This window comes from Amphiprion ocellaris, chromosome 16 (assembly GCF_022539595.1).
Source record: "Amphiprion ocellaris isolate individual 3 ecotype Okinawa chromosome 16, ASM2253959v1, whole genome shotgun sequence".
Lineage (NCBI taxonomy): Eukaryota > Metazoa > Chordata > Actinopteri > Pomacentridae > Amphiprion > Amphiprion ocellaris.
Genome location: NC_072781.1, coordinates 19443145 through 19460215, shown reverse-complemented (window position 1 = coordinate 19460215; position 17071 = coordinate 19443145). Strand labels below are relative to the sequence as shown.

Sequence of the window (17071 nt, the reverse complement as noted above, 5' to 3'; positions counted from 1 at the left end):
CACAACGCAGCACACCTGTCCATCATCTCCCTCAATAAAAGCCGGCTCCACTTTCCACACCCTGCCAGATAGTTGTTTCAGCTCCAAGCTGTCAGTTTGGCCTCAGCAGTTTTTGCTCTTGTTCTTCTGCAAACCGTGTTCTAATTCTCATCTCCTGTCCCTGCAGTCTTCGCTGGTCGCGCTGCCCGGGCTCCCAGCCACTCCTGTCCACCAAGAAACCCTGAACCTGCACTCACCTCTGGAGGAGGAGGTGACTCGTCCCTGCCTGCCTCAACCTGTCCACGCTACCTCAGCCTCTGGATCTCCTGAACCGCCACCACCACTCTCCATCGCTAGCCCACCCCAGCGGAGAACAAGGTCTGGACCACCGGTCTCCGGTAGCCTGCCCGCCCCTCTCCCTCCCAGCCCGGAGTGAGTTCCTTAGTTAGATTATTCCTGGCTTTAGTTTCATTCTTAGTTTTAGTTTCATTCACTCACTCCCCCTTAGTTCTCTTGGTACACACTAATTTGCATTAAAATAAAATTCCATTTTTTTTGCCTGATCCTGCCGTGAGTCTGTGTGTTCTCAGCCTGGGTTCACCACCACACCTTGACAACTTTAGAAATGTATTTCAAATACAGGCTCCAAAGTAGAAACACAATGTAACAAAAATGAATACACCTGTGATCAGTGAAACAAAACTGAAATACTTGTGTTTTCCAAAGAGCGTAACTGCATGAATATGGTTATAAATGACCTGTGACCAACAGAACTTTCTAAGTTTTGGATCAAACACATTTGCAGCAGTAATCAGGTGGTAAAGAATGAGCCATAATAACGGTAACCAGAGCTGCGGGGGTCATCCTTCTAAAATGATGCCATGAACAGTTCACTAATTGCACAATCTAACTCTGAAAAACTGGCAAGTGATTCGGCCTTTGCACCAGAGGTTGTCAAGTGAAATCAGAATTTGTGTTAGCAGACATTGTGAAGGACGATGCATAACATCAACAAACATCTCTATGGAGTGTCCAAGAAAAAAACTTTTTCTTTGGTACAAAAATGCCAAATTAAATTTTGCAAAAGAACATGAAAAGAAGAATGATGAATATGGGGAGCACATTCTTTGGTCACATGAGATCAAAAGAATTTTTTCAAATCGGATATAGTCCAGCACATTTGATCAGCGCTAGAACAGTGATGCAAAGTCCTGACAGTGAAGCACAGAGGTGGGAGTGTGATGATATGGGGCTGCATGAGAGCAAAAGATGCTGGAGAGACAACAATTATAGATGCACCAGGAATGCTTGTAGATAAACCAAAACAATGGCTGACAAGATAACTCCCAGCCTGCAGAGAGGAAAGAGGAATATTCCTGCATATGAACTATTCAAAGCACACTGCCAAAATCACACGAGAGTTTGTAAAGAAGAAGGAAACTATGACCTGGATGAGTATGTCACCTGACTTCAATCTAACAGAACATCTCTGGTATATTTTGTAAAGAAAGGTAGGAGAACACAAACCTGCCAGCAATGAGCAGCTGAAAAAATAGTCTATGAAAACTGTGAACATTTCTGCAGAACTGTGTGTAACTCTGCAGCCTTCCGTACTGAGGAGCATTGATCCAGTCATCAAGCATAAAGGTGGACAAAGTACTGAAACAACTAAAGATTCAAACCTCACTAGTGAAAACTGTACTAACTTTTGTTGCATTAAGTTTCTAATGTGGCATTCTGTACTTTGAAAATCGTGAATTGTTAGTTTTTCATTCTACACCAGAGCAAAGGCCTGCTGCTCAACTTAGAAGTAATGTAATTACTGTGAAGTGTCTTTCTTCAGTTCAAAGGACTCAAAAAGACTTTGAAAATCTTGCTTAGTGTGACTTTGTTAAGAGATTCTCAACCAGCGTTTAGAGAACTTGAATATAGTCTTCTAAGTGAGTGTGTGGAACAAAGTAATTACATGGATTTCAGTGAATGATTGCCTAAGAAAATAAAAAAGGCATCCAAAAAGGAGGAGTATCTCAAAAATTCCAAACCACTGTACATTGATTAAACACATCAGCAATGGAGACAGTAATCACAATCTAAGTTATTAGTCATTTCAGTCCGTTTCTGAATCTGGTTCAACATATGGTCATTCTATAAATCTTGAATTATCAAATATATGGATGTCTGAGAAAAACGTAATAATAATCACTGTGTTACATTTTGTCATTGCAACATTTTTATGTATGCAGGGATCCTCTTTTTGACGTCACATTTATGTACCCTATAGCTTGTCATACTAATGCCCCAATCCTGCTTTTGATATATCTGATGGATCACTTGACACAATATATGTACACTGCCATTCAAATGTTTGGGGTCACCCAGGCAATTCCATGTTTTCCATGAAAACTCACACTTTTATTCATGTGCTAACATAATTGAATAAGGGTTTTCTAATCATCAATTAGCCTTTCAACACCATTAGCTAACACAATGTAGCATTAGAACACAGGAGTGATGTTGCTGGAAATGTTCCTCTGTACCCCTATGGAGATATTCCATTAAAAATCAGCCATTTCCAGCTAGAATAGTCATTTACCACATTAAGAATATCTAGTCTATATTTCTGATTAATTTAATGTTATCTTCATTGAAAAAAAAAAAGGTTTTCTTTTGAAAATAATGACATTTCAAAGTGACCCCAAACTTTTGGACGGTAGTGTATAACATAAACATGTACCTACACTGTCACTTATTGTCCTTAAAATCCTCCAAAATCAAGGATAATATGCTAACAAAGAAAATTCTTCCCTTTTTTTGTGAGTGATTTGTAATGTCAGCCAGAAAATGAAAATAAAATACTGCCATTAAACAAATGAAGCCTTCTGTACAGATTTTTTGAGGAAAAACATCTCACAGTGTGACACCAGAGATTTGTTAAACAAGACCAAAGCCCCATACCTGCTCATCAGTGGTTAGAACTGCGTTTGAACACACGTGGGTAATTTTTCACCTCCCCTGTGCTAATTACTGTGGTACCCTGCTATTTTTTGGTGAACTTGCTGCTCCTTCTGTAATTTGATTCCCATCCTGGTTGATGGTCTTATATTTTAAAAGTTTTTTTTTATCCATTGGAGGCTTGCCCCAATTTTTTAATCAGCTCAGTGTGAAATTTGACTTTTGTGTGGAAATGGAAAATGTGTTTCCTAATCTGACTGAGAGAAATAAGTTAAGCTATTACCATAATAAAAAAAAGCCACCAGTAAATCAAGAGTTCATCTAATGGGCTGTTGCTGTAACATTACCTACAGTACATGTATTTTAAGTTCTAGGTTTTTCTTTTGTCAGGAATTTACATTAGACTGTCTTCTATTCATAAGTTTGGCAGTTCGATTTCCTGTCCACATGATGAAGTGTCCTTGGGCAAAACACTGTACCCTAAGTTGCTTCTGATGGCAGAACGAACACCTTGCAGGGCAGCTGTGAGTGTGGGTGTGAAAGAGGAAATTAAGTGCTTAAAAGTGCAATATGTAACTCCACTACCCCTAACAGTCCATATATTCATGCTAGTTAAAATGGCATCTGCAATAGTGAAATAAAATTATATTTTTATTCATAGGTCAAGTCAGGGGAGTCATCTTCTGAACAGCAGGAGCAACTGTCCAAACAACAAATGGCTAGAGAAACAGAGGAAACTTTAAAGTGCCTCTCTGGGGATTGATTAAACCCCTAAAAACACATCTGTGTGGATCATCATTAGACACTGCACAAAAATATAAACGCAGCATGATAATGGTTTTCTCAGAGACTGACTTAAAAGCCGCATTTCTTTTGTTGCTGATGAGAAAAGGGTTACATTTAGCCAATTGTGTATAAAAGATATTTAAGCTGTTCAACTGAGAGCAGATTCTCTATCACTGAGTTAATCCACAACCTAATGAGACGTGACTTTAAAGGACAATAATCAGATAGAAACCAGTACACAGACGGCGCTCTGACCAGTGACTATAAAAGCTCAACTGAAAATGCAGCATGATTCAGAAGACATGATGCCACAGAAAACAAGAGAAAGACAAGAACATTGGCAGTCTGAATGTTGGCACTCAAGTTAGATGTCGTCGTGATCCGGACATTATCCTCTCCTCTAAAATGTTCGCCAATCCCTTCAGGAAGAGTGGGAGCACATTCCACAAGCAGCATTGTCAACCTCATTAAGTCTGTGTCACATATGTGTGACTCCTTACAGACTCATAATTTCTGGTCTGTGTTCCCACTCTCCATCTGCCGATTATCATCTCCAATACAGCATGTTCTTGGTTGTTTCATGACATCCCTTGTGTTCTAAAGATGCCGCGTGTTGAAGAAACAAATGCTTATTCCTTTGTGTCAAAGAGAATGTATAGAATTTCATACACAATTTCACACACTTGTATTTCTCTTTTACTTTAATGAAAATAATCCATTCATGCCTTGAAATGGCTTAAATGTACACTACCGTTCAACAGTTTGGGGTCACTTAGAAATGTCCATATTTTTAAATGAAAAACTTCTTTTTTTCAGTGAAGATAACATTAAATTAATCAGAAAGACAATCTAGACATTTTTAATGTGGTAAATGACTTGTAACAGGCCCCGTATATGAAGCCTGTTTCCAGATTAAATTGTCCTGTGAAAACCAGGAGAAAAGAATGAGACGGACAATGGATGCTGTTCTTCTTCCCTCACTTCTGCCAGTCTATTTATTCCTATTACATAGAAATGTATTTCATAAATGACACTTAAAATGCATCTATAGTACTTTTTTTCATCCAAACTTCCCGATGTTTCCTTCCACGTTGTACACAATGCAACATGTACTATGCAATAGCACAAACAAAATCCACAAAATGTGCCACTAACAGATAATGGGAGTGCCATAAAAGCACTGGCAAGCTTGGCTAGGTTGACACAAACCCTTCTTTTACACAAAAAAAAAAAACAGATATAGAACAAAATAACACAGAACTATACATATTTTAAAAGAATGTCAAAGGAGCCCCACAAAGTTAACAAAAGCAAAAAAAAGAGCGCAAAAACAACAAAACCACAGCCATTACATGCTACTCCTAGCTGAACGTAGCCTGCTAGGCTAATACTTGCTAGCATCTGGCAAAATGGACATTACAATCAAAAATACCGTCCTTACGAAAATATTTAAAGTGTAACAGATCACGTAAATTGTTTCTAACATCATGTGCATTTTATGATGATAACTAACCTGTGAAAACCAGGAGAAAAGAATGACACGGACAATGGATGCTGTTCTTCTTCCCTCGCTTCTTAGTGGAGCAGATAAATAAAAAATCCTTCAAATGGTGACACAAGCATGAAATTTTGCACAGATACCCTCCTGGATATACTCTTTCAGATTAGGGTCCTGGCCACGTGAAAATTCAAGATGGTGACCTTTTTTCAAGATGGCCGCCATCAGTATCTGGCAATCTCACACCGAGACCATATATCTGTTGAAATAAACATGCTTTTTCCATTTAAATGAACTTTAAATCATGGGATTGTGATCATGAACTGTTTCCCACAATCTACCATGTCATTCAAGATTTAAACAAAGAAGACCTCCAAGTTGTTCATTACATGTTTGACTGTAGCAACTGAATGAGCTGGATCTGGCAGGAGAGGAAGCAAAGAAGTTATGGTAACTTCAAATTCAGGGCTTCTCTTCATTGAAGCATGATGTGCTGACCATGTTAGGTTCAATGCATCATCAACTTCTTGTGTCACTAAGACCTTGTCCAGCCACTGGTACTCTAGTGCCAGTTGTGGCCCCAGAATATCTGTGGGTGGTTTTGGCATTGCAGTACCTGGTGGAACAGGATTTGTTGTCCGGAAGGAAGCTGGAGAGATATTTGTGAATGTATCAGGAAGTTCAGGTACTGACTTCACTTTCTCAGGCCCAAACCTGAGTTGCCCTTGTTCCTGTCCACTATTATCCTTTGTGGGATGTTGGAACAGAGAGATACTTGTGCCATGAAAGGAGGTAGTTGCAGTTGTTGCAGAGGGATTGTTATCAATGTTATCCATCACTGCAGTAGTGAACAACCCTTTCCACAGCACTGGAGGACAGACCACACCTTCCTCAACATACTTGCTGACTGTTGCATCTCCAAGTTGAGCAGAGATCTCCAGCACTCTGTCATAAGAGATACTGAGACCATGATAGTACATCTCAACCAGATTCCTCTTTCTGGTTTTGGCATAAACAGAGAGCCCCATGTACACGGGAAATGGGGTCTCTCTGTCTTTGGAATGCCTGTGAGTTGCTGCTCCTTCCTTGTAGCGGGAATAGCAGTTGAATTGCATGAGTTGAGCAATTGCCTGGTCTGACTTTGATGCCCCGAATCTCAGCTGTGATTTTATGTCAGCACCATGCTCAACCATCCCCACAAATTGAAGCAGAAGGGGAGGTATAGCATTTTGCACACAACCCTCAGCAAATGTACCTTCAAATCTAGACTTGTGGTCAAGTATACATCTTCTGAGGATCTTTGCTGCTTTAGCAATGATAAGTGCATCTGAAAGATCTGTGGATTGAGCAAGCGCTTTGCCTACATCTTCCTGAAATGTAAGTATCACTTCTTTATGATCTTCGCCAGATCTGTGAGCCTCAAGTTCTGGAATTTCAGCCAATAGCTTTTCTTTCAGTCTAGTGGAATTCACATTTGGTGAGTCCACCCCCAGCTGTTCCAGATGCTTTTGGTACATGTGGCAGATATCTGGCATGCAAAATGTGACTGGTCCTTCTGAACATAGGTTGCTTTCAACAAGGTATGCAACCAATTCTGAGATCACCATTGGATACACATCTGGTTGTGACTTAGTGTCACGTTTCTCAAGGTTCCTCCGGTGTGCCCTTTCCCTGTTGTAGAGGGCCCGAAGGCAAACATTGTGGTACTTGAACTCCTGTGCAATGACATCACCACCAGTCAATCTTGCAAGAAGCTTACCATCACCAAGCAACTCTGCAATGTCGCGCAGCCTCTTGTCTAGGCCCGTTGTACTGGCCTCTCTGAGGTCTGATGCAGGTGCCACTTTTTCACAGAAAATGCATGTCTGACTGTCATGACTTTTTTGCCGCAGTTTTGACTGACAAGCTCCAGTCTCAGTTTCACTGGTTTGACTACTGGAATGGCGCTTTTGTGCCCGTTGCAATTTAATGTTGTTGAAAAACAAGCGACAGCTCACATGGTATTTTGCCATATTTTTCCTGAGTGTGGCTTCTATGCCATCACCTTCATCCAGCCTCGTTGGATCTATTCTCAATGGCATGTCATTGATTTCACTGAACATGGGAATGTTCCTTGCCAGCATTTTGTATCCATCATGTTCTGGGGCATGATGACTCGGAGTGGATGTCAGGCCCTCACCTCTTTTGTCCTTCTGGCAAAGGCAACACAAGCTCCAATTTGTTTTCCGATTGGCAGATATCACATTCGCTTCTGCCATGATGTCTCTTGATTAAGGCCGAGGGGCTATCCTTTTACCACCCTAATCAAATTGTGCACACATTACTGTATGGGATTCAACTAGGTTCGGTTGCCCTACACCTAGCCCGATCATTCATCCAGTGCTATTTAAGTCCCGTGTGATCTGTACACCATCCGGGTAAGTACATGAACATTTGGTGAGACATGCATAGCCCCCTTACCCTTGGCTCGGCTCTCCCGCGCTGGCACATCCTGTCAATTCAGGTGCGACTCTCTAACTAGTATCTAATAACTAAAAAACTACAGTTTAGTAGCTACATGATATGGGGCTGTTAGAAAGCATTTGGGACACTAAACTATGCATATACTACTACAACTAGTCTAATACTGCAGTGTTAGTAAAGCTAGATCAGTTGACACTGAACCCCATGCCGAGTTACACAGCAGTGATTGACACCAGTGTGCCCTGGTTGTGTGCTGACAATCACTCTTTTGTTTTTTTTTTTAAAATTGCAATCACAGTCACAACTGTAGTTTATAAAAAACGGTTGAATGGGATCTGCACCACACCAGCCAAGATCCACATCCAGAAACGATTGCATATGTGTGTGTTAAATATGCTCAATTTACAATGGATAAATCGTAATTTTCAAGGAGTATCAGCCATTTTGGGCACCACATTGAAGGCTAACCTTCTTAAATTTATATTAGAGACAACAAAATCTGTAAAATTAGCATATAAGAGCATAAACATGGTTCACTTGGAAAATTAAATTAAGAAAAGAGGGAAAATAAAAAATTGTCACATTCGGGCAGCCATCTTGGAAAATGGCGGCCATCTTGAATTTTTGGCGTGGCCAGGACCCTTTTCTAAAAGAGAGGACATTAAAGCATATTTGTGGAGAATTTCATGCTTGTGTCACCATTTGAAGGATTCTTATGAAATATGCAGTTAACCGCTGCACTATCTGCCAGTCCGAAGAGGTTGCTAAACACACTAAGCCATCTCTGTAAAAGGTTGAGCCCCCTTGTGGCATAATCTGGAAACTACACCTAGACAAGCTTTGTACAAAAATTCAAATAAAAAATACTCCCATTCACATTTTACATACAATTCAACACATTATAACCAATATACATTACAAAAAATGTGATCACACATTTCTGTGTGTCACACTATTCTAGCTGGAAATGGCTGATTTTTAATGGAATATCTACATAGGAGTACAGAGGCCCATTTCCAGCAACCTTCACTCTTGCGTTCTAATGCTACATTGTGTTAGCTAATGGTGTTGAAAGGCTAATTGATGATTAGAAAACCCTTGTTCAAGTATGTTAGCACATAAATGAAAGTGTGAGTTTTCATGGAAAACATGAAAATGCCTGGGTGACCCCAAACTTTTGAACAGTAGTGTAACTCTAAACCAGGGGTCACTAACTGGCGGACCACAGTCCGGATCCGGACCCAGACGCCGTCTTATACGGACCGGACCTGTAATCAGTAAATTGTAACGGGATTTTAAATTTGACCGGTCGCTTCTGTTTTACCGGCACAGCTTTCCCAGTGTTTACGGCATGACTTATCAGCTCAGGAAACACACAGACCAATTACGTACGAGTTCAGCCATCCCACATGACGCTACTCAGCCAATGAAGTCTCTGTATTGCAGCTGCTAAACATCACAGTTCTGCGTTCAGAAAACAGTTGAGAGGTGAGGGACAGACAAAAAAGGAAAATGAATAAAGCGACACCGAGAGGGAAATAGCCCTGCACATGCTGACCATGTTTGGCTCAACATACAGCTGAAGGCAACTTGCTCAACTATGAACATAATCAAAACTGAATATGGTTCCAGACTGACCAATGAGCTCCAAATGTGTTTGAGAATGGCCCTGACACCATTCAGACCACAATTCAAAATACACAATTCAAAAAATACTGGCAGGGCAAACTGCAGCTCAGTTCTCTCATTAAGCAGCATGGGATATAAGGGGAGTAACAAGACAGGAAAAAAAATGTAAAAGCGTTCAATTGTTTACATTTTTGAGATTTCAGTATTGTTAAAGATGTATATAAGCTGGTTCGGGTTGTTTAGTCATTATTTTTTCAAGTTGTGGACTTAATTTTAATATGCACAGTTGTATCAAAAGTTATTTGTTAATAAATTTTGTCAAAATGTTTTTGAACCGTACTGAATTTATTTGATTTGATGGTCAGTTATTGATTACATGCACACTCTAATAAAACTTCTAGGTTACATCATCATATATCGCACTAATTGAAGTTAGACTTTATGATGTTCCAGACCTTTGCTTTAATACATTTTCTCTGACTGGACCTCTTTGAATTTTAGTTGAATACCCTGCTCTACACCATAGCTACATTTAGAATGTGCAGGTCTATGAAGTCCTCCTCTCTTTTCTCCACCTACCCCTTTGTTACTTGCTGCAGCTCCAGCACACCAGCTACCTTACAACAATGTAAAACTACTTTGCACAATGGCAAGTTGTAGCATACAGCAGTTCAGCCATACACGTTCAAACCAGAGGCAGATTCTGAAGAACAGTGGCCACGTTTACATGAAGTTTTTTAATTCGGAAGTATTAATTCGGAATTAACTCATACGGAATTAAAGTTTTATCCTTCGCGTTTACATGGAAATATTAATTCCGAATTAAGGTTTACATGGACCGCACGTTTATCCCCTTCCTTAATTCCGCTTTAACGCTTGGGCGTTGGAAAGATTCTGATTGGACAGGGAGTGGACGTGACGTATCCCTGTTTACCGGAAGAAAACAAACTCCGTTTGCCGCGGCATTTCTTTTCCCCAACAACATGAAGGAACACCTAATAAGCACGCTTTTCGCTTTGCTTTTTATTGTCGTTCTGAAACAGCAACTCGACAATAGCGTACTACTTCTGTTGCGTCACTTGAGAAGGAGAAGCGAGATAGCATACCGGAGAAGGGAGGCAGACGACCAAGCTGTGTACGTCGCTACGTCATCGCTACGTGAAGAGCCAAGCATGCGCAGAATGACCGGAATTAACTGTATACATGAATAGAACGTACACAGGAATTAGTTTATTCGGAATTAACATCGGAATAAACCAGGTAGTTTATTCGGAATTAAGTTTATTCGGATTTAACTTTTTAATTCAGAATTAAGTGTTTACAAGGAGATTTTAAAGCGGAATTAACTTTAATTCCGAATTAAAGAGGAATTAAAGGTCTCATGTAACCATGGCAAGTGATACAGAAAGTCCCACTTTGCAAATTGGCAGAATTGGTTTTTAGGTTTGTTGCATATGAAATCCTGGAAGTCCGACTCCATGGTTTAATACTCAGCTAGGTTGTTGAATGCTTATTTTACTCACGATGTGTCTGACTGCATTTTAAAAAAAGAAAAAAAACACCATATGGACATGATAACAAGGTAAAAAACTGATGAAGTCAATTAAATGGATGAGAAGTGTATAAGGGTTAATGGATTTTTTAAAAAACATTCAACATTAAGAGAACCTCTGAATTACTCCATGTAATGTACGTTATTCACTTGAGGCCTTTTTCTTTACAAGCATTTAAAATGGTAAAACAGCAAGTTGTCGAATATGCTGCAGCTCAATGCTTGTGTCATTTGTCATTTAGGTTACACCATATTTCACCCGTATGAAGAGCCAATAACTCTGGGGGACATTTTATTATATGCCTACATTTGTGTGCTTTACTGAGTCATATTGTGAAACTGCAGACCAGCGCTCTTTTGTTGACCGCAGTTTTGGGCTTCTCTAAACGTATGATGCTTTAATTTCAAATGACAAGCTGGCGGATTGCTATAAATGAATAATGAATTTCCTCACCTACTGTAATATGAACACATTTCATCTCTCTGCAGCAGTGCGCATTGTCCAGAACAGGACAGAAGCCTAATTACATAGTTACTGCATTGGGGAGACCGGGCTAATCTCTTATGGGCTTCTCCAACAGATGTGTCCAATTAATGGCCTGTCTTTGAAGGAGTTTAGATGCATAGCTTCTCTGGGACTTGTATTTCAAAGTAAAAGACCCAGCCGCGTTTCTGATGAGTTTGACTTTATAGCCAGTCTTAATCGCAGCTTTCTTCTCTCCAATCACACACAGATCCGATCTTGAATAACTGCTGGAATATGAACTGATGTAAAGCCAATTGTGATTGTTAATGACCTGGGCAGAGTAGAGAGGGGTGACAGAGAGCACCCGCGGTCAGAGTCATTACTTCACTGGATAGCACACAGCAGGTAAGCTGCATGGGAAATTAGACCTAAGGGAGCATTATCTTGTAAGATGAAAGAATATAGCAATGACATAGCAGCATGAATTCCTCTAAATGGAAGAAAAGTGTGTCTGTGTGACGATTAATGGGGAGGAAAGAAAAATCCCACCATCATTTACCACTTGTATGCACGAGCACAAGTCCTCCCTTTCCGGAATGAATGAATTTGGTTTGAGAGGATCCTTACAGTCTTAGAAACAGAGGAGTTAAGACCAGGCTCAAAACCCTAATAGATCTGGGCCACAGCTCCCCTACTGCTCTGGGAGAAGCCTGTAACGTAGCATGTACATGCATTTAAGCTTATTTACCTCAATCCTTCCGACTGTCTGACAGGCACGTCTCACTGCTGGAGATGCTCCGTCGTTGTCTGGCAACCTCTTGATCAAAGAGTTTTGCAGTGTGTCCAGGACACTGCAAAATGGTGACACAGAGAGTGTTGCACTGCTAATGTAAAAGATAACAGGAGAAAGCAGAAACACAACATCTGCATCTATTTATCACAGCCTGCCTCTCAATGCTCATAACCTGCACTTAAATTATTAATCATCATTTTGATGTGTTGGTTGATGGGCCCCATGGCCCTGCATTCATTATTCCCCTTCCTCCAACTGAAAATGAAGGCAAGAAATATATGCAGCAAGTCAGGTGACCTTTCAGTTTCTAGATTGTCCAGTCTGGCTTTTATTCAATGGAGTTAACTATGTAGATTGTGTGATCTCACTTCTAGCCTCTCTTGTTTATTTTGTGATGCCACTGGAAATGAAACTGCATCACTAACTAACTTAATATCCTCTTGACAACCTATTAAATATTTACCTGGAGCTTAACTGATATCATCCCAGGACTTCAAAACAGAAAAATGTTTACATCTAAAGAGTGGATTTGTTCAAGTTTGTCACACTCAAAGGTTACCTGTGATGGATGAAATGCCAAATCATTTATTCCTAAGACAGACTCTTGGTTGATGCAAGCATTCCAAGCAGAGCAGTGATGTGCAGTGAATGTTCTGGCCAGCCGGAAATCAAACTGGTGATCCGCCGCTCAGGGCACATGTCCCCATATAGTATCCGGCCTAACCACTCAGCTATCAAGTCAATTGTGTATATTTTTATTTATTTGTAAGCCTGTAAATATGAATTACCATCAACATGATGACCTACAGCTAAAAAAGGTACCATTTGGACATCTATAGAGCACAGATTGGCATTTATTTGGAACATGAACACACAGTACCAAGAGAAATACAAAAAAGCACTTCCAAATCAAAGCACATTTGAACATCCAAAAAAGAGCAAAGAATCAGGAAACAGTCAAGTTCTCTCGAATTTGCGCTTGTTTTCTCTCCCCCTCCCCGTTGTTTTTAACTCTTCACTTGATCGTCTTACACAGCAAATCTTCATCCATTGTTCTGAAATGGATCGTACATTGTCTAGTCTGCACTTTGGTGGTAGAAGGACGGGTGTTAGGGTTCGTCATAAGACACCACATGTCGAAACATTGAGGTTTTCACCTCCAAAGACAGCTGTGTGTGTTCTATACATTCTGTTGTTTAATTGACCTCTGGTCCAGTACATTGCTTATTAAAATACAGAGGCTATAAAAAATATTTTTTCACTAGTTCAGCATTAATGACCCCCTATATTTTGTATATATTCATAAATAATTTAATACATAGATAAATAGATATTCTGTGTGTGGATTATAAACTTTCATAAAAGCATTTTTCAGTAATACAGGAGTGACTACAGTATAAATGTTGAAATGCTCGAGGGCTGCTGTCCGACCCTGATGTCCAGTTTGCTGGGTGAAATGTGCCAAAGTCCCCCCTCACTGTGCCAGTCTCTAGCTCCGCTGGCACTCGTTCTTGCTGCAGGTGGCTTGTCGCTCAATCTGCCACGTGCCCTCCTCATATGTGCAGTAGCAGATTGTACACTCATCAATCTTCACTTCCCGGCCGGCCGGTATCACCGCTGTGTCCGCGTAGCAATTTGGCCCTGTAGGTGATACAAGAAAAACAGGGAAACTAGCACAAAGCAGAAAATAGGCCCCATATTATTTTTCAAAATGGAATTACAGCTTGACCTTATGTACTCTCGATACATTTCTTCAGTGATTTCGGCACTGTGTTATATTACTGACGTCAGACTCTCACTAGAATACTGAACATGCATGAGTTGCTTTGCTCCTGTGTCTTATGTAGGCGTTGGAGTCAGTTTAGAGAAGAAAAAAACAATAGTGCTGTTGAGGTTGCACTCGTCTGTGCTCTAGACTGACCAAGGACACTGTTCAGCATGTAAAAATGCTGTTTAAGAACAGAATACACAGTTCAGTCACATTCTTTTCAGGACCATAGCCAGAGTGAAATTTGGACTGACATCCAGGAAAATGAGTAGTCTGTTATATAGCTGTACATTTGTACCTTTTAAGTATGAAGTGAATTTCAGTCACATACTTTCATGCATTCTGAGGGATGTTTTACTGCATGTTAATTATAATATAATCTATGAATAGCACTGTGAAAATTAGGACAAACCAGAAAAAAACTTTTCTTAACTACTTTCTAAAATAAATAGGAAAATAAAACAAGTAATTACAACATGATCTGAATCATAATCATTATTTTTGTCACACGAATGCATGTAAGATTCATATAGTCTAAATAGGAGCAATAAAAGTTCAGAAATAACATGAAGCAGGGGGACAATATTGTTTTAAATATTATTTTCTTGTTTAATACAATCAGAATAATTTATCCATATCTTTATCATAACTGTTTATAAGTGAGTTCTTAGTGTAGCACAGACATTGTTCTGTCATCGCTAACACTGACAATATTGCATTGATAATGCATTGGAATCAAACATATGATGTGTGCTTACAGGTTACTGTGAACCAATAATGTAAACAGTTCTTATTTCTTACCACCAAGTCACTTTAAATGCCTCAGTTTAGTTTGAAGTCCATAATTCTTTATAATACACAGACTATGCCCCAGAATGTTCAACGCAAGGGAATGCATTTCTGTATGTATGGATACAAACTTTACCACAGCCATTGGAGAGAGTCTCTTTAACGATCCAGTTTTATGGAACGCACACATTGTACCATTGTCACAACAATAGAGGAGCAAGGTGTGTCGCCAATTTTGGAAATATTCTGTAAAAAGACATATAACCAAATGCCCTGGCAGCTCAAATGGTTGACTGGTTGACCCATAAACAGCTCCCAATGCAGTGGTCATGGGTTTGAATCTTTTTACTGCAGGTCCCCCATTTCCTGTCTCTCTCTAGCTCTCCACTGTCCTATACAATAAAGCCTATGAGGCCAAAAAAAAAAATGCTTTAAAAGACATATAACCCCAATGCTTGCACTCTGTAAGTTCTGCAGCTAGCATGTACTAAACTAGTTTCTTTTTATTTATGCACTTACGCGATTTGACTGTTGAAATACTCAAGCAAGTCAATAGTCTGTTTACTTATTTGTTTTTCCAACTTCCCGCTACACAATCCTCAGCTAATTTTTCCAAATTCCAGACATAACATTGGACATTGCAAGTAACTAATCTTCCCATAGGAATAAATAGACTTCTGGTTGACTTGCAAGCATATACCAAAACTATATGGAGACTCTCACACTAAGCTGAAATGAAACAAATGCAAATAAATCAGGTAAATAACATTAATAGAATATTTACCTTTGAAATTCTTTGTTTTTTAGGACATAGACTCAACACTTGTCTGCACTCTTAGGCTGTTTAAAATGCAGGGATGACCAACAGTTTCAAAGGGAGAGACTCACATGCACTAGCATGCAAACTTAGATAACAACACAAACAAAGCAAGTGTGACTTCATTTTCTGCTAAATACACCATTACATGACTGTATCTTTACATAGCAGATGCTTGCCACTATATTAATGCTACATTTAAAATCAAATTCTTATTTATTGCACCTTTAATATGTACCTAAGGTGAAATTAATTGGTTTTCAAAAAAGAGAATAATCTTACTCACTGCTGTAGACTTTAACATGTGACAGAAATAGGGTCGCATATTTCTGAGGAATAAGCTCTAATTGGCTGAAATAATTTTTGTTTGGCAGATCGATGCAACCAAATAAGCCTGCAGAGGATTTGCATAGATCTGCTAACTGCTTTGCCTAAGCTATGTTCCAGCCACAGCCAAACAGAAGTGTCAATTGGGAGACATATAACAAGGTATAAACACTTCCATTCCCCAGGTAAAACCATGTTCATTCACACCCACATTTCATGCACGATTTCTGAAACAGACCAAGGCCCAGACCTCTGCGACCTCATAGCTGGCTGCTGTGGTGTCTCCTTTGTGATGCTTGAAGGATTCCAATCAGTTTGAAATTCCTTGTATTCACAGCCTTGTCAGTGTGAATTACGAACAACCTGTAATTTATGCCTTTCTGGTGATAGAACATCTTTCTATAATACAAGTTGTTCAATGTCCACTTCTTCTCTATCCAAAAATCCAGTTAGTGACATTAAATATCAAGATAAGTGGCCTCTGAATGTGTTGACCTTAACTTTATAATTTTACATTCACTAAGGTCTTCAGAATACATTCTTCTTGTACGTCTATGACCTGCACCAGCAGATACTAAGGCTTTAAATATGTGAAGGCAGCTAATTAGTAAATATAAGTTGACTGCATTACATTTCACAGTTTTTTGCTTGCTTGATAAATAAGTACATACAGAAAAAGATGCACCATTTACTATGTAGTTCTACAGGACTGATGTGTCTGGTATTGGCAAATGGCAACACTGATGACTGCGTTGTATGTGATATTACTGACAAGGAGTGTTTTTGGCTCATTAGAGGTGCTAACTGAGGACACGAGCCAATGTTAAAATAATTATCTGCTGACTTGTGCAGTCCAAAATTTCCATATCTCAGTGGGCAACTTGACTAAAGATCCTCCAATTAGCCTAAATGCTAGTTAGATGAATCTCTGCATTTTAAGTGTGTCAAATGTGCATGCTCAACATATTTGACCTTGGCTATTGCAATTACCCAAAACACAGAGTCACATTCAGGACAACGTGGTGGCCTCGGTTTTACAATGGTGTCTTTCATTGTCCTATTCTCAGTCACTTGCTGGAAAAACCCGAGGACTCCATCCTTTTCACAGCATTTATTCTGCACAGTTTATATTAATATTTTAAAATTATTATAATTTAATAATAGAAATCAAGCTGAAGTAGGTAAATACTATGAAGTGTTCACGTTCTCATAGCCAGTGTGGATATTAATTTGAATATATGAGCAGAAATAA

The 17071-nt window shown here is 39.5% G+C and overlaps 1 protein-coding gene across 1 annotated transcript in view; it reads right to left on the bottom strand.

Moving 5' to 3' along the window:
• Positions 1-12954: 12954 nt before the first annotated feature.
• Positions 12955-17071, bottom strand: part of vwc2 (von Willebrand factor C domain containing 2) — a 35073-nt gene continuing 30956 nt past the window's right edge. Inside the window, exon 4 of the mRNA XM_023277114.3 lies at positions 12955-13759. Coding sequence (XP_023132882.2) covers positions 13608-13759 — 152 coding nt within the window. The 3' untranslated portion in view covers positions 12955-13607. The remainder of the gene's footprint in view (positions 13760-17071) is intronic.